The following is an 18,490-nucleotide window of genomic DNA, read 5'->3' as shown; positions in this document are numbered from 1 at the left end:
ATAGAAGCAACAAGAAGCTCGCCCCAAGAATGCAAGTCAACAGTCTGGGATGATCAACAGAAGCTGGTCACCAAAAAAAAAACAAAAAAAAACAAGAAGAAAAAGAGAAAAAAAGAAAAATGAATGAATCCAAAGCACGGAAGTGGAGAACAGATGTGATCTGCTCAAGAACTAGCGCCTACAACTAACAAGTATCAAGGTTCAGATCCAAAGTCTGTATGAAACACCATTCAAGACTCAAGACCAAGTTTCAGAAGACTTAAGAGATAGGAATCCTTGTAACTAGTAGCTGATAGGCTTAGTTAGTCTTTTTCAGTTTTCATTTTTGTTGTAATGACAGGACCGCGGACCGGAACCTCAACGGAACGACACCTCGATCGGCTCTTCACCTCGGTACACTTCACTATCTCTCTCATTCCGAGCTACACGTGGCCTGATTCCTGTATAACCAAGGATATGTAGGCAACTCAGATACCAGGGCTCGGTCACATTCCCTCCCTTTCCTTAGTGTAGTCCGTCCAAGTAATGGTCGGGTCAAAAACACGTCTAGTCGTTCTTCGTCGGAAAACTCTTCGTGTTTCCAGTCAAAAAGGGGCAACTGTAAGCACGTGATTTTTGACCCTCCCCGAGAATTTTCACATTTTTAGCATGAATATGTGAAATTGGGTCTAGTATAGCTATTTTAACTATTTTTACTTTATTTCGTTGCAAAGAGAAAATTTCAAAAATATATATAAATTTTAGTTTATGTATCTCTCATAAACTTGAAAAATACAAAATTGTACTTTATTTTGGTACTTTATATAAATTCAAAAATTACAAAAAATATAGTTCTATTAATGTTTGCAGTCATTATAATTTTGAAAAAATACAAAAAATATTACGTCATATTTTTGTCTTTATTAAAGAACGAAAATTACAAAAAAATAGTTTTATTAATATTCTATAGTCATTTTTAACTTTGAAAAATACAAAAATATTACCTCATATTTTATCTTAATATTTAAAAATAAAAATTACAAAAAAATAGTTTTATTAATATTTTTGTAGCTATTTTAAATCTTGAAAAATATTTAAAAATATATAGTTTTGTTTAAATACTAGTCTTATTTTTGGTAGTTATTTTGCTTGCATAGGACTAGTTAAGCAACGTGTTCCTATTTCTCGGGTCCGGGCAAAAGAATAATATTCGGGTTCAAACTACCCGGTTTTAGGCCTAATTTTCGGACCTAGCCCATAATAAACCGATTCCAGGACACGTGGGGAACCCCACCACGCATGGGGGACATATGCCTCGAACCCCACCACGCGTGGGGCTCATTTTCATGGGCATTGTATTACAAAAACACGGACAAACACATTTTAAACAGGGGACTTTAAAAATTTTGGGATAGCTACGGTAGACCTTCTTCTTAAAAGAGAAGAAGGAGAAAACCTACTGGGGAGGACCACTGTTCCTCCGTCTTCTTTAAAAAAAACAAAAAAAACCTACTGAAAAAAAGCCCTTCGACCACCGGACCCCCTTCCCACGCTCGAACACCCCCCGTCACGACCCCTCCGGTAAACCACCATTAACGACCCCTACTGTCGCAGCAAGGACGACCACCTACAAACCATCACCTTCCCCCAGCTTCCCTCACGTCCAGACCCTCCGTCTCACCACCGTCCAAAGACCATCGCCCAAACACCATTAACGACCTCACGACCACCACAAAACCATCACCAAACACCACCCCGTCATCCTCCTCAACGCCTAACAAACCCTACTGTAAAACCAACAAAAAACGGGACCAAACGAGTTCCCTCCATCCCTTCCGACACCCTCACGGACCAACTCCTCCATCGCCCATAACCACCACCGTCCAAACGAACGCCGGAAAATACGACAAGTCAGTCCCTCACCCCGTCGTAACTAAAACCAGTCGCGACAGTGACGACCATCGCCTTCCTCCTCCTTGAATCCGCCATTGTTGCCGTTGCGAGCTCCCTCCGTCGACCACTGCCTCCCGTCACCACCCAACACCACGACCAACAGTTTCCCCCCGTCGTCAACCTCCAGAACCAGTCCGCCATTTTCAGTCCAACGTCGTCAACCTCCAAGCAGTCGTAGCTGCGTTTCCGAGCAACGGTGGGTTGCTTCGATCCTGCTTGGCCGAGTTTTCTGTTTTCCGTAGAGGTCGACTTTGGTTCGTCGAGGTCCGGTACGTCGAGGTGCTGTCCGAGGTTCCGTCGTTGTTCTTCGGTCAGAGAGGTCCGGCTTGAGTTCCGTCGGAATCGTGTTTGTCGTTCTGAGTTTGTCGAGGTGCAAAGGTTAGTAAACCTCGATGTATTAGATAAATAAACTTTACGTTGAATGTTTGAGATGCAATATAAAAATTGGTATGGAAATTTTTTGCCTATGTTTCATTGTCTGCATTTTGGTTCATTTTCATGTTATGTTATTCTTGTTTATTTGATGTCGTTTAATTAAGTTGGACTAGTCGTTCTATGACACAAGTTTGACGTTAATCTGTTCGTCCTTTCCTTCGGTTAGGTCATTCGGAAAAAAATAGTATTAGTGCATGCTGTTACTACTACCGAAACACTCATTTACTAAACTCCTTTTATTAAACTTCTAACAAGTCATGGGATCTTAGTTGTAAAGAGGCCGTAAGTTTTAGTATTGTTAAAGACATAAAAATGGCATCCAAAAACATAAAAATGGCATCCAAAAATAATAATAATAATAATAATAATAATAATAATAAAGAATAAAATGAGACGAGCCTCGCCAAATAAAAGGGACAAATTGCGGGGCCCTCTAAGTGTATATATTAAATACTTAGATTCCGGGACGGGTCGTTTAGCAAATTTCACGGCCCTCCCCAAAAAATAATAATGCGCTAGTTGCTTTAGGCGCGCCTTTAATAACGTTATCTCCCTAAACTCGGGTGCACATTTATGTGACCCAAATCCAAATCTCAACGAAATCGAAATGTGCCTCTAATCACGGGTACATTGACTGTGACGTGGTATGAGATGCATTTCCATGACGTTGCAAATTCCTTTTAAAAAATAAGCATGAGATGAGCCTCGCCGAATAACAACACAAATCGTGGGGCCCTCAATAAATACTTGTTTAAAATTACTTAGAATTCAGGAGGGTCGTTTAGCGAATTTCACGGCCTCCGCAAAATAATAATGCGCTAGTTGCTTTAGGCGCGTCTTTAATAATTTAATTTTCTTAAACTCGGGTGTGCATTTCATGCGACCCAAATCCAAATCCTAAAACATCAAATAAAATATGTTTCGGATTGTGGGTGCATTTCATGTGACACAGTCCAAAGATATATTTTAAGCGATGTTCACATTCTTGTAAAAACAATAATAATAAAGCGGTTAAAAGTTAGAATTTGCACATAAGTTCATACTTGTATAAAATCAGATAATCAAGCCAAATATAACAGTTGAGCGACCGTGCTAAGAACCACGGAACTCGGGAATGCCTAACACCTTCTCCCGGGTTAACAGAATTCCTTATCCGGATTTTTGGTACGCAGACTGTAATATAGAGTCATTATTTTCCTCGATTCGGGATTAAAATTGGTGACTTGGGACACCCTAAATCTCCCAAGTGGCGACTCTGAAATAATTAAACCAATCCCGTTTCGATTGTCCTTTAATTGGAAAAAACTCCCTTGTACCCCCGCGGGTGCGGAAAAAGGATGTGTGACAACCTCCCCATGATCTTCCACTATGATCTCTGTAGTTAATACTATGTTCATGATATTCCTTTGTATTACCTCAATGTCATCCTATAAATAGAGGGTTTGGGATCACATTATACGCACTTGAATACATGGAAGGAATAAAAATCTCTCACCTATTACTCCCTACATTCTTGTTTTTGTTGTTTTATATTATTACTTTAATATACACTATTTCAAAAGGTCAGATTATCTCTTCATTTCACCATTACAAAATATCCAAATTAATGACATTTATGTGGTTTGAATACTTTATCCGGTCTTAACTAACTTACTCTTTTTTGTACACAAAGAAGAATCCAAATTTTATCGCAAATTAGCGTTGAGTAAGGAAAAAGAATTCATCTTTCTTGTCAAATTGATTCCAAAAATAGAGGCTATCGAGATAGAAGACGAATTATTGCGAAGGAGATCCAGGAAGTTAAAAAAATTGATGCAATTGAAATAGCTGATGGAGAGATAAAAAAGAAAACATGAATCAAGACCACCAAAAAAGTTGAAGAAGACATCAACAACCCAATAACTTACAAAAAAGTTAAAATTTGAGGTGCCTTCCTCTTATCAGTAATTACTGAAGCAACATTCTTCCCGGCGCACAACAATATTGTTCTACAAATGACATCAAGAGGGTAAGCAACAATCTGGCTAATGGTTCCAGCAGCATCACCACATCCAAGCTTCGTTATAACACTCAATTTAGTGTCTACACGCTGAATACAATTATTTCTTTAATGTAATAACTTGTTTTGATCGTCAATTGCTATTACACTTAATTCTTTTTTATTCAATTTAATATACACTATTTTAAATAGTTTATCATTCAAATGATTGTTGTATCATCAATTACCTTTATATTTAATTCATTCTTTTTCTACCCGATTAAAATATGTTATTTTGTGTGTAACACATAATACACGTATAACTCATGTACACTAAATCTAGTATGCATAAAAACAACCAAAAATTAATTAATGTGAACCGGAAACTAGTAAAAATCAGAGATTTACCGAAAATATGTGAACTTTCAGATTGACAGTAATAAAATTCAGGTTTTTAGTATTTCGAAATTACGGACCAACTATTGCTCTTTACACAAACTTTTTTTATCCACTTATTAAAAATAAATTATTATAGCGTATAAATAGTAGCTCAAAAGGGTTTCCACAATTTTCCCACAGTCGGCATTTTGCTCGAGCTACTGCGACTGCTGCTTCCAACAGGTAACGTGTGCCCTTCTTCTCTCTTAAAATTAACTTGTTTTTTCATAGTTTAGCTTCTAATTCTAATATGGGGTTTATTCTATTGAACTAATTAATTGTTTAAATCACTCCAAAAGAATTGATAGGAAGTGATTTGCTTAGATTCTTGAATTTTTTGTATTTTAGCTTCCCAGAATCTTCAATTAATTGTCTTATTTGGGGGTTGATTTACTGTAGATTTTGCTGCTGTATCAATCTTGATGGCAGTACTATATGTGTGATAAATCTTTACTAGAGTTGTGGTTGCGCTTGAATAAGATTTTCAATTTATTCTTATTTTTATTATTATTATTTTGATGATGGTGTATTCAGGCCAGCTAGGACGTACCTTGAATTTCATTGGGTACTTGCTATCTCCCATCAACACATGTATTGAGTAACTCTGTTCACCAAAGCTTAGGCATATGGAAAAGAAATTACCTAGATTTTTTTTGTTTTCGCTAAGATTTGAACCTGAGACCTTATGGTTCTCGTCCCACTTCATTGACCACTAAAATCAGATTCACGATTTATGAAGTGACTGCCAAATGAATATGTGAAGGAGGCAATCTCTTTTGGTTCTGGTTTTATGGTTTGTCGAAAGAGAAGTAGTTTTAGTTAGTGTAAAAACTTGATTGGGAAGTAGTTTTGGTTTGTTTTAATGAATGAAACCTGACTGGATTACTCCTATTGTTACAAGGAGTTTTTTTATACATCTATTGATATTTAAGGCTAATGGTGAAAAAAGTTTGTTTATCGATGATTCCACGGAAATTTCATATTGTCTTCTACCTACGCGCGTGCAATAATTCTACTGGTCTTTGCTTGTGAGGTACCACTGTCGTTCTACGGTTGTTTCTTCAGAGATTTATAGAAGTGCGGTGTCCTTAACATTGGTAACCTGGTGTACATTTCAACCTAGAGACATGAGTTCGGATTTTCTATTTATTATATCGCTGAACTTACATTTCTTTGCTCAGGCAACTGCTCATGACTAGGAGACCTCTCTACTACATGAACTTTTGTAGTATTTAAAAATTTGAAATCTATTGGTATGAAAGATGGTCCTCGTAAGTGATATTGAACCATCTTTCTGAATTATTAACATACATATCATACCCATTTGACATGGAAGTGTCAAGCCAGGTGATGAGTAAACGCACTAGAAAATCAAAGGTGAAGCTAGTTCTAAAGGTATTCTGATGACAAGACGATAGAGGCTTGGTTGCTGCTAATTCTTAAGATCTACATTCTCCTGTTTCACTCCACTTCCTATATTTCATGGATGCGGTTCCTTTTTTTGGTAGCGAGGGGTTGGTTGGTTTGGTTTTATTGATATATACTCATTTATGTTTGATCAATTTCAATTTTGTGGGAAGACAATAGCATTTATATCTAGAACTCAGCCTATGGCACATGGAACATGTTAACTCAAGATAAACCAGTAAGATTTCAGGTTATTATGTACACAGTTCGTAACAGCAGAAAAAATGGTGTTGGATGACTAAATGTTATTTTCCCACTATACTGTGTTGACAGCTAATACACCTCAAGGGTGCTGAAAAGTGTGTATTATCTGTTTTCATTATTTCTGATTGTTTAAGCGGGATTGTGAATATTTTTGTTCTTTAATGAAGGTCCTCAAGTGGAATCTTAGAAATAAGTACTTCAGAACGCTCCCGTAGTTTCTAGTCTTACATTAAGTTTTTCTTTTATCTCCTGAATTTTACCTTCATGGTCGATGTGGACTCTAATATGTCTTCAATATGCCTCCTAGGTCAGATTATTTGTAGCTCAGCTTGTGGTAGTAGCAGTTTGCAATGGCAGATGGCCAAGAAAATGACAAGAATATTGAGATATGGAAAATGAAAAAGTTAATCAAAGCCATGGAATCTGCAAGAGGAAACGGTACCAGTATGATCTCTCTTATTATACCTCCTGGTGATCAGATATCTCGGATAACAAGGATGTTGGCAGAAGAATATGGTACTGCATCCAATATTAAGAGCAGAGTAAATCGTCAGTCCGTCCTTGGTGCAATAACATCTGCCCAGCAGAGGCTTAAGCTGTATAATAAGGTACCTCCTAATGGGTTGGTCCTTTATACTGGAACTATAATGACTGACGATGGGAAGGAAAAGAAGGTCACCTTTGACCTTACACCTTTTAAGCCAATAAATGCGTCTCTGTACCTATGTGACAATAAGTTTCATACGGAACCTCTGGGCGAGCTCTTGGAATCAGATGAGAAGTTTGGTTTCATTGTCATGGACGGTAATGGCACTCTCTTTGGAACCTTAAGTGGCAACACTAGGGAAGTTCTCCATAAATTCACTGTTGACCTTCCCAAGAAGCACGGAAGAGGAGGTCAATCAGCTCTGCGATTTGCTCGTCTTCGAATGGAGAAAAGGCATAACTATGTGAGGAAGACAGCAGAGCTTGCTACTCAGTTCTTCATTAATCCAGCCACTAGCCAGCCAAATGTATCTGGACTAATACTTGCTGGGTCAGCTGATTTCAAGACAGAGCTGAGCCAGTCTGATATGTTTGATCAACGCCTACAAACAAAGATACTTAATGTGGTTGATGTGTCCTATGGTGGGGAAAATGGATTCAATCAGGCTATTGAGCTATCTGCTGAGATTCTTGCGAATGTGAAGTTTATACAAGAAAAGCGCTTGATAGGGAAATTTTTTGAGGAAATCAGTCAAGATACTGGAAAGTATGTATTTGGTGTGGATGACACAATAAAAGCTCTTGAGATGGGAGCTGTTGAAACTCTTGTTGTTTGGGAAAATCTTGATATAAACCGTTATGCGCTGAAAAATAGTGTTACTAACGAGATTGTCATTAGGCACCTAAACAAGGACCAAGAGGCTGATCACAGCAACTTCAAGGATCCTGACACCTCAGCTGAATTAGAGGTCCAGGACAAAATGCCGCTATTGGAGTGGTTTGCCAATGAGTACAAAAACTTCGGTTGTTCACTTGAGTTTGTCACTAACAGGTCTCAAGAGGGGTCACAGTTCTGTCGAGGATTTGGTGGCATTGGGGGGATCCTTCGCTACCAGCTTGACATGCGTTCGTTTGATGAGCCATCTGATGAAGGAGAATATTTTGAGGATTCTGATTAAGCTTTATCTCGTCTCCTTAGTCCTGACGATGGATAAGAGATGCAATTTGTTGAAAGTTTTGAGGTTACCTAGTAATGAGTTTCCTGCTATCATGCTGAATATCAATCACTGAGTTTTGGCTGTTGTTAAAAATTGTTTGCTTTTCTTTTACATGTGAAACAGGTTTCTTTGGGACTGTCTTCAATTCGAAAGGGGACTTATTATTTATGAGCCTATCTACCTTATCGTTGTGTGTTTGTTATGGTTCTCTTGAGCTATGTTTATTTATACTGGAATTTAAATTGCTACACTTACTGTCAGAACCGAGTCGTTCTTGTAAACATTAAGAAGATTAAGTACTAAGTTGTAGAGGTTTCAAAAAAAATTGCTACACTTACTGTCAGAACCGAGTCATTCTTGTAAGCATTAAGAAGATTAAGTACTAAGTTGTAGAGTCTAGAAAGATATTGAGTTGCCATATAGATGTAGGAGCTGTTTAAACGCTTTTACATTGGCATGTTTTGTCATTTCTTTACAGATCAGGAGATAGGTAATATCACTAAACTTATGCCTCGGAGTTGTAAATTTTCTAGATTGCTCTGTCCTTTTCAATAGAGCTACCAGAAAATATACATTTTTCTCCACTAACCAGGTAGATTTATTACCTTTAGTTTTAACCTATGGTGGGGGGTGGGTTGGAATGCATTTAATTCTGCAGTTTCTCTTAGAAAATGGAACGAGGATAAAGCTGTTCGAAGTTAAAGACCGGTGGCACACAAATTGCAGTTTGAAATGTGGTCCGTCTTTTGATATTCTTGTTATAAGTGGGATGCATGTGATGATGGTTGTGTATGTGACGTGACATTCGGCACTTCTGTACTTGGATGTGAATTTCTTGGATAATGTCTCAGATCTTGTCATCGGAAAGATGTTAGGATGAAGCAGCATCCAAGTTTTAAGTCGATAATGTATGTGGATGTGTTTCTTAAATGCCATAACATCCAGTGATATAGGGCACAAGAAAATTGATGTCAAGCTAGAGATCTTTCCTTGCAGCAATGAAGTAAAACTTCTTAGCAATTTGATTGGGGTGTTGAAACTTGTCATTAGAATTTGGCGGTGAGTCTGTCTTGTTGGTTCCGGGAGCAAGAGAGAAGAAACAAAGGCTGGATATGTAAAGCGATCTTCTGCATCTCTTGACGACATCTCTTGTTGTCAACCTTGAAAATTTTGATTTTGCTGTGCAATGCATGCTGGGTAGTTCTTTTTCAATTTACTTTGGATTGATTGTTTAGACTTTAGAGTAACACCTATTACTTGTCAAGTTTCCAGGTCTTGATTTAACATCAGTTTTCTGCATCTAGTCGTGGCAATGAAGCTCAATAAGACACAGCGGGTTTGACCAAACTCGCTGCGTCTACGCTAGATGGGCCACTGTTTGTGGATTCAACCTGTTTGACAGGCAGCAAAGTTGTGGTTGCAGGAAAGGATGCTTCCTTGTATGCTGTATTTTATAAGCCTAATCAATGCATGTTGTACATTGCATGCTTCCTTGTGTTAACTGTATCAGCCTAATCATGTAGTTGTACATTTGCATGTTCCTAGTTCTTTCATATGCACAAGGTTTTCAAAAACTTTGTTCAAAAGAGTCCCCATATCTCCCCACCCACACCAAATCCTCTTTCTCTACCATTCTTTTAAATGCAATATTGGCAGACTACTGTAGAAAGCAGGTGGTCGGATTGTGCTTCTCTTGGACAATGGATGATGGTGATGTGACAAGAAACAATTGAATGACAACAAAGGTTGTGATGAAATAGTAAGTACTCTTTCATCCTTAACTAAAGTCTCGAATATCAGCCTTGAGTATAGAATCGCCTCTATTAGGGAGCATTTTACTTCCAATCAGAGGCGGACTCACAGAGGCACTAATATTATGCTCAATCAGTGCCCCTAAATATATTTATAAAAAATTTCTGCCAAAGTTTACGGGGTACGGTGACCTTCTCAAGATTACACATAGGTTTACCTCTGATTTCAATATGGGACTTTCCGGCTCGAATCCGGACTTAGTCGGGCCTCAATACAAGTCAACGACACCGGGTGAAAAACCAGAAAAAAAAAAAAAAAACAAGTGAATGAAAACTTTGGTCATTTGGTGTCGGTTAATAGTGACCTCATTCTGGCTGAGGCACTATTTTGTTTTCCTATATGCATGTGCAAGATTGGTACAACTATTCATCATAAAGCAATGTTGTCATGGTTCCTTTTCAATGATGAAATAGTCAAATAGTTTCTATGTTTGCTTCCTATTCAATACAGCACTGTTTGAGGAATTCGTACGTGCATCTAATTTTTACCGAGTACGTTAGCCTTGTAAGAGGAGTGCAGGAGGGAAAATAGGGGGTTGAGAAGGTATTTTGGTCATCTTGATTTCATAAGCATAAAAGTACCAACCAAGATTTCAGGAGTGGGTATTTCAAAAAATTTACCGTTTTCTTGTAATCATTGTTATTTGTCCATAATTGATTTATCCTCTGCGTGAAGCATACAAGATACTATCTCCGAAGTTTTTGCGTAGTTCTAAGAAAAATATTTAATAGCTTTAATCACAAAAGCTTTTGTTTAAAATGCTCTTTTTAATTTTTTAACATCTCACATACTTAACACTTCACTAATTGTCATCAAGGGTAAAATTGAATGATTTTTCTTGAAACGGCAAAATAATTTGAAACAAACTCGATTTACTGAAAAAGACAATATTTGAAGCAGGAGAAAAATCTTCATGCACACGAGATAGTATGTTGAACTCTAAAGATTATCATTTTGTTTACGAGACAAATCTCTATCAATCTTACACTTACGAGGTAGGATGTTGAACTCTAAAGATTATTTTTGTGTTCACCAGACACATCTCTATCAATCTGACACATACGAGGTAGGATGCTAACTCTAGAGATTATCATTGTGTTCACGAGACACATCTCCGTCAATTTTACACTTACGAGATAGAATGCTGACTCTAAAGATTATAGGTGTGTTCACGAGACATATTTCTGTCAAGTAAAGGTGTTCAAATCGTCACTAGCTAAGTTGGAGTATCTAACTGACAAATCATGCCAAACCAAGATTTACAGCTTCACAGTTTATGCTTTCATAATGCACCTTTCACAAACCATGTTATTTTTACACAATTTTCAGCATCTCCCTTTGAATATCATGTAAAATGCATGGCATAACTCTTTAAAGTCACAGAAAATGGTCCAAACAATAGTGGGCATATAGTTGAAAGACAAGCATTAGGTACAAGATGGTCCTAACTTCTATAATCCTCGTTATCCAGGCTGTATCTGCCTCCAACTCCCTGTAGAAAACTACTTTTAACTGATTTTCATCAAACACTATTCTCATTCACACCACAAAATCACATCATTAGAGATTTTTTGGAACAAATTGCTATCAATGAACACATGGTTCTTCTTTTGAATAATATATACACCTTAATCTTCATTGTCTAACTATTGTCCTTCATTTAATGTTGCCAAACATTGCCTTGACCATGACAAGACAGAAAAGTTGGTGTTTGTAGGTTTGTGAAATTCAATAGACACATGTAGAAAATTTATGATGTATGAGCAGTTTTTCGTATATAAGAATAAGATCTGCGTATACACTGTTCTTCTCAGACCCCACTTGTAAAATTACATTGGGTATATTGTTGTTGAGCCGTTTCCCGTGTGGTAAATGATATTTTGCAAAATTCATTGAATGGTAAAATGATATTTTGCTAAAAGTAACATCACTCTAATGGAGCGCACGAGAAGGACCAATGGATTAGGTTGGTGATATTCACTGCATTTATGGGGTATTCGCTTAGAGACTAATTCAAAATTTACTGAATTATGTATTGTGGATTATTTTTTTAAATTTTATATTAAAAATATTGAATTCAGGTGAACGCATTGAACATAAACTCGATAACCTAATTTCAAGTTAATTTGGAATATACGTGCAGAAATTTTATGTTAGTTCGAGACACGAAAATAGCATCTTGTAGAAATGCAGTAAAACTGCGTACAATATAATAGACCCTAGTGGTTTGACCTTCTCGACCCGGCGCATAGCGGGAGCTTATTGCACCAGACTACCGGGGATGGATATAAAAGGGAGAAAATGTGATAGATATTTATTTGAAATATGTATATTTTTCCCTTTAACCTAAACAATTAATAAATATACACAAAATGACAATAGAGTAGTTATCATCCTAAGGAACTACTACTCCCCCTCTTTTCTTGGTCCTCAATCTCCTTATGTCCTATTGAAGTCCGAGGAGAAGAGAAAGAAGAAGCAGCAGAAGAATAAGTAGTAAATGAATCAGAAGTACAATTAGTAGGAGGAACTATAGAAAACTCAACAAGTAAATCAACAAAAGCACCTACAATAAATCCATGATTTACTTTCCCATTCATCTTTAAATACCATCCTAATAACTCTTGTAATGATTTCCAAGAATCTTTAATCCCATGTGTTTCCACCATTTCTTCCATTGATTTCTTGAAATCTAAATATGGATCCTCTGATTCCATAGCCAATGCTACACTTTCTTTAAATGGCAAGTCTTCATCTTCTTCTTTTGCTTCTTCCTCTACTTTCCCTAGTGCTTGTTCTTGATTTTGACTTGGTTTTTCTTCATTCAAGATTGAGCTAGTACAATTTGGCTCAAAGAAAAGCCTTTCTGAACGAACCCCCTTTATGATCATTTCCAATGGTTCACCTGTTCCTAATAAATCATCAGATTCTGTTGAAAAACTAGCTGATTCTGAGGAATTTGTGAACCAAGATTCTGGTGTTTCAATATTTTCAACCCCATGATCAGAAGGGTCAAAAAAGACAGAATTTATAGTCTTGAAAATGTTGTTGTCATTTGCTCTAAAAGATAGAGTCTTGGAATTTGCACAAGATGGCCATTGCCATGAACCAAGATTCATTTTCTTGCCCATAATAACAGCTTAGTATAAGTACCCTTTGTTATATTTGATCAAGAATCTAACTTTTTTTGGGTAGTTTCTAGTGCTGTTTTTGGGATAGAAAAAAATTGTGATTTTTGTGGGGTATTAATGGTGTGATAAAAAGGAATAGCAAAAGGGAAGAGAGATATAAAGGAGAGGTGAGAGGAAAGTGGAGAGGAAATGGGGGGTGGCAGGTCCATTCATGTGTGTTATTTAATTTGTATGTATTGAAGAATTTAATGGTTTTAAATGCAGTATCACGAAGAAATGAACATAGCAGTACATTTATTACAACTAAAATTATGAAATTCTAATTGCATTATTTTAAATGAATTTTTATAATCAAGTTTGCTTAGCCAACAAAGTGCTGCCTCCTTATAATTTAATTTCCTAATCTAATCATGAGTAAGTTCTTATTTAATTATGTTGGCTACAGAATTTTATGGAAGATATGTTCCTCTAGCTACTACATCATATGTAATAATACAAGTAGATTATCCTTTTTAATATTTTCTTTTATTAATTCTAATGCTTTTTTTTTGGGGGGTTTGTACTTTCGAAAAACCAACATTTGTTTAACTTATTTGTCTTTTTATTTTATAACCATAATGTTCGAGTTAGTTTATGCACACCTCAATAAATTTTATAAAACACTTGCTACCTTTCACAAACTTTTCATCATGTTCAACTTATTTGTGGTTACCATATTTGGAATGAATAAAAGGTGATATATATATATATATATATATATATATATATATATATATATATAGAGTTTTGCTAACCTACTACATATTACTAGTAGTTAGCATTGTATACATATTTGCTTTCCTTAGAAAAATCCTAACACCATACCATCAAATGAATAAATGAGATGGATATTTTTATCCTTCCACCAAAATCTAAACCTAGTTCCCATTTGTTTCTCTCCCTCCACGAAGAAAAGCTTGATGCATCTGAATTTCTTGCAATCTTTTTGCTTTCTATCATTTCTCTTCTTAATTTTAGATAGTCTCCTAAGGAATTAAGATTTTGATTCTTTAGATTTAGTGTGAATATTTTGGATTATTTATATTTTCTGCCAAGATTTTTGAAGTAAAAAAAAAAATGAAACAAATCCAGCAAACAACAATGGCATCTGCTCGTCAGTGGTGACATCAGCGGCAGCCCAAAAGCATAAAACTGGTCAACCGATAATGAACCTCTTTTCCTAAAGACAAACCACAATCTCTATTCTTAAAAATATTTTATATATTTGAGCAAAAAATTGTTTTTGCAGTTAGTTGAGAAAGAAAAAACGAAGAGAAAGAACAGAGAGGGACGCCATCGAAGAACAGATCAGGGACACCACCGAGAAGAAAAGGAAGGGGAGAATTGGGTTTAGATTTTTATAAAAAGACAATATTGACCCTGCTATTAATGTATGGTTGGTTTACTCCTACAAAATTTAATAAGTAACAATATAAGTTCAAAAAATGACTTAATATTGAATTAATATTTTATAACAAATAATTTAATGTATAAAAAATATAGGGGTGTTATAAATATATTATATTATGGATGTTCATTTAGTACTCCGTTGTAAATAAACTTCCTGAAGAAGCTTATTCATATGGGACTCCACCGTAAATATATTTATCTATTTAGTACTATATTGGAAATAAGCTTCCTGAAGAAGCTTATCACTTCGGTACCCGGTTATGGATAAACATCACCCCCAGTAGAAGTTTATCCATACCGGGTATAGTAAGCTTATCTTTTCAGTACCCGATTATGGATAAATATTGCTCTCAGTAGAAGATTATCCATATCTGGTACAACAGCAGCTTACACAGCAGCTTGTAGCAGCTTACACAGCAGCTTGTAATAGCAGCTTACACAGCAGCTTATAGTAGCTTACACTGCAGCTTGTAGTAGCAGCTTACACAGCAGCTTGTAGTAGCAGCTTACAGAGCAGGTTCCTTTCTTCTATAAATAGAAGAGATTTCAGTTCATTATGTACATCAGTTTGAATTCGAATAATATATCAGTTTCTCTCTATACTTGTCTTTACTTTATAGTCTTTATTTTATAACACGTTATCAGCACGAAGCTCTACCATCTCGAGCAAATATTTTGAAAGTATCTGAGGTAAGAACTTTCTTTTCCTAAATAATGTCAAATCTTTCTAAACTTGAATTTGTAGCCCTGGATATATCGGGCAAAAGCTACATGTCTTGGGTGCTTGATGCTGAAATTCATCTTGATGCGATGGGTCTGGCAGACACCATCAAGGATAAAAATCAGGCATCAAACCAAGACCGTGCCAAAGCAATGATATTCCTACGCCATCACCTTGATGAGGGCCTGAAAATGGAATATCTCACTATTAAAGATCCAGTCATACTGTGGAATAATTTGAAAGATAGATATGACCACCTGAAGATGATCGTTCTTCCACAGGCACGTTATGATTGGACTCATCTAAGGCTACAAGATTTTAAATCTATCAGTGAGTATAATTCTGTTATGTTCAGAATTATTTCCCAATTAAAATTATGTGGTGATAATATTACTGATCATGATATGTTGGAGAAAACTTTTACCACTTTTCATGTCTCGAATATGCTCCTGCAGCAGCAATATTGAGAGATGGGATTTAAAAAGTATTCTGAACTTATCTCACATTTTCTTATAGCAGAGCAACATAATGAGCTATTAATGAAAAATCATGAAAGCCGACCTATTGGTTCTTGTCCATTCCCTGAAGTGAATGAGACGAACTTCCACCAAGTTAAACGTGGAAGAGGTCGTGGCCCCAGTCGTGGTCATGACCGTGGTCGGGGAAGAAACCCCAATCATGGTAATAATAATGCACCAAAGAAGCCTTCTCACCACCAGTAGTGGAAAAGGAAGGAACAAAAGCATGAAGCGGTGCAAGCGCCAAATGTAGAAAATGCATGTTATAGATGTGGAGGAAAAGGGCACTGGTCACGTACTTGTCGTACGCCAAAGCACCTGGTTGAGCTTTATCAAGCCTCCCTGAAGAAGACAGAGAAAAATGCTGAAGCAAATTTTATTTTTGAAGATAATTTAGACTTCATGCATTTGGATGTAGCTGATTACTTTGCACTCCCAGAAGGAGAAATAAGTCATGTAATCGGTAGTGAATCTGTAGAAATGTAAATATTTTAATTTTTGTTGTTTGTAATAAATAGTATGGTTATGTAATTGTTGTACATAAATAAAAGTTATGCGTTGATAATGATGTTTACTATAATATATTTTATTTATGTTATTTTGAAGAATATGGATAACCCTCAAATTATGTTTGGATCAAAGACAAATCATGAAGATATGTGTGTTATTGATAGTGGAACAACTCATGCCATATTCAACGATCAGAAATACTTTTCTTATTTGCATAAGGAAAAAGCAAATGTTTCAACAATTTCTGGTAATATAAGTTTGATTGAAGGCTCCGGAAGAGCCATAATATTTCTGTCTAAGGGAACAAAACTTATTATAGACAATGCATTGTTCTCCTCCAAGTCCCGAAGAAACTTGTTGAGTTTTATAGATATCCGCCGAAATGGGTATCATGTAGAGACAATAGATGAAATGAACAGGGAATATCTTTGTATTACAAAGAATATTTCTGGCCAGAAATGCATTGTAGAAAAGTTACCAACTTTATCTTCTGGCTTATACTATTCAAAAATTAGTACAATTGAAGCACACTCTATCGTAAACCAGAAGTTTACGGATTCAAATACTTTTGTGCTTTGGCATGGCCGTTTGGGCCATCCTGGATCAATAATGATGAGACGAATTACTGAAAATTCGAGTGGGCATCCATTAAAGAACCTGAAGATTCTTACAAATGACGAATTTTCTTGTGATGCTTGTTATCAAGGAAAAATGATCACTAGACCATCACCAATGAAGGTTGATATTGAATCCCCTGCCTTTTTAGAGCGTATACATGGGGATATATGTGGACCTATTCACCCACCAAGTGGGTTGTTTAGATATTTTATGGTCCTAATAGATGCATCTTCAAGATGGTCTCATGTGTGTCTACTATCATCTCGCAACCTGGCGTTTGCAAAGCTATTAGCCCAAATAATTCGATTAAGGGCACAATTCCCAGATTATCCTATAAAGGCTATTCGCCTTGATAATGCTGGAGAATTCTCATCTCAAGCTTTTGATGATTATTGTCTATCCGTTGGGATAAAAGTTGAACATCCTGTAGCTTATGTTCATACTCAAAATGGCCTTGCAGAGTCATTTATTAAACGCTTGCAATTGATAGCAAGACCACTACTTATGAAAACAAAATTGCCCACTACTGTTTGGGGCCATGCTATCTTGCATGCAGCATCACTTATCCGTCTTAGACCGACACATTATAATAAATATTCTCCGTCACAATTAGTTTTTGGTCATGAACCAAATATTGCCCATCTACGAATTTTCGGATGTGCTGTATATGTGCCAGTAGCACCACCACAACGTAGTAAGATGGGACCACAGAGAAGGACAGTAATATATGTTGGGTTTGAATCACCCTCTATTATTCGCTATCTTGAACCATTGACAGGAGATTTATTTACTGCTCGATTTGCAGATTGTCGGTTTGATGAAACAAATTTCCCACAATTAGGGGGAGAGAAAAAGGAAATCAAAAGAGAAATTGTGTGGAAAGTTTCATCATTATCTCACTTTGATCCCCGTACCCCTATATGTAATCAGGAGGTCCAGAAGATCATCCATTTACAGAATATAGCAAATCAAATGCCAGACGCATTTACTGATTTGAAAAGGATAACTAAGTCACATATCCCAACAGAGAATGTGCCTATCCGAATTGATGTCCCAATGGGACCATCTACTAGCATGAGAGCTAGTGAACCTAAAGCACGCCTGAAGCGTGGTAGGCCTTTGGGTTCTAAGGATCGAAATCCTCGAAAAAGAAAATCGACAAATGATCAAAACGATACTATGAAGGGATCCCCTGAAGAGACCCAAAATCTGATTAATTCTGAGATTCCTGAAGAAATCAATGAACCTGAAGCTCATGTGAGTGAGGAACTTTTAATAAGTTCGAACGGTGATGGGATTAATTTAAATCGATTTGAAATAGTGGTAGATAATATTTTTGCATATAATGTTGCACTTAATGTTATGCAAGATAGTGAGGATCTTGAACCTCGATCTGTCGAAGAATGTCGACAAAGATCTGATTGGCCAAAATGGCAAGAGGCAATTCAATCGGAATTGAAGTCACTTGCTAAAAGAGAGGTCTTTGGACCAGTAGTCCAAACACCTGCTGGTATAAAACCAGTTGGTCATAAATGGGTTTTTGTGCGAAAAAGGAATGATAAAAATGAAGTTGA

General features: G+C 36.5%; 2 protein-coding genes across 3 annotated transcripts; one reads left to right on the top strand and one right to left on the bottom strand.

Annotated features, from left to right (window-relative positions):
- Positions 1-4,843: 4,843 nt before the first annotated feature.
- On the top strand, positions 4,844-8,359 carry LOC107764677 (eukaryotic peptide chain release factor subunit 1-3-like). Of its 2 annotated transcripts, none has more exons than XM_016583279.2 (2): positions 4,844-4,966; positions 6,767-8,359. In XM_016583279.2, the coding sequence occupies exon 2, from the start codon at positions 6,805-6,807 to the stop codon at positions 8,116-8,118; it is 1,314 nt and encodes a 437-aa protein (XP_016438765.2). In that variant the 5' UTR covers positions 4,844-4,966; positions 6,767-6,804; the 3' UTR covers positions 8,119-8,359. The 2 variants fall into 2 exon arrangements, with proteins under 2 accessions (XP_016438765.2, XP_016438766.2); XM_016583280.2 differs by having other exon boundaries at positions 4,884-4,966; positions 6,762-8,359.
- A 3,833-nt stretch (positions 8,360-12,192) lies between these two features.
- LOC107764678 (transcription repressor OFP13-like) lies at positions 12,193-13,340 on the bottom strand. The gene has a single exon (XM_016583281.2). It carries the CDS (start codon positions 13,098-13,100, stop codon positions 12,360-12,362), a length of 741 nt encoding a protein of 246 aa, XP_016438767.1. The 5' UTR covers positions 13,101-13,340; the 3' UTR covers positions 12,193-12,359.
- Positions 13,341-18,490: the final 5,150 nt, after the last annotated feature.

The sequence above is a fragment of the Nicotiana tabacum genome, chromosome 11 (assembly GCF_000715075.1).
Source record: "Nicotiana tabacum cultivar K326 chromosome 11, ASM71507v2, whole genome shotgun sequence".
NCBI classification, from domain to species: domain Eukaryota; kingdom Viridiplantae; phylum Streptophyta; class Magnoliopsida; order Solanales; family Solanaceae; genus Nicotiana; species Nicotiana tabacum.
Note: the sequence above shows the minus strand (reverse complement) of the source record. Positions and strands in the feature narration are given on the sequence as shown.

Bases quoted from the DNA above. Each gene is read 5' to 3' on its own strand.
- LOC107764677 (XM_016583279.2), top strand. From the start codon at position 6,805: ATGGCAGATGGCCAAGAAAATGACAAGAATATTGAGATATGGAAAATG.
- LOC107764678 (XM_016583281.2), bottom strand. From the start codon at position 13,100: ATGGGCAAGAAAATGAATCTTGGTTCATGGCAATGGCCATCTTGTGCA.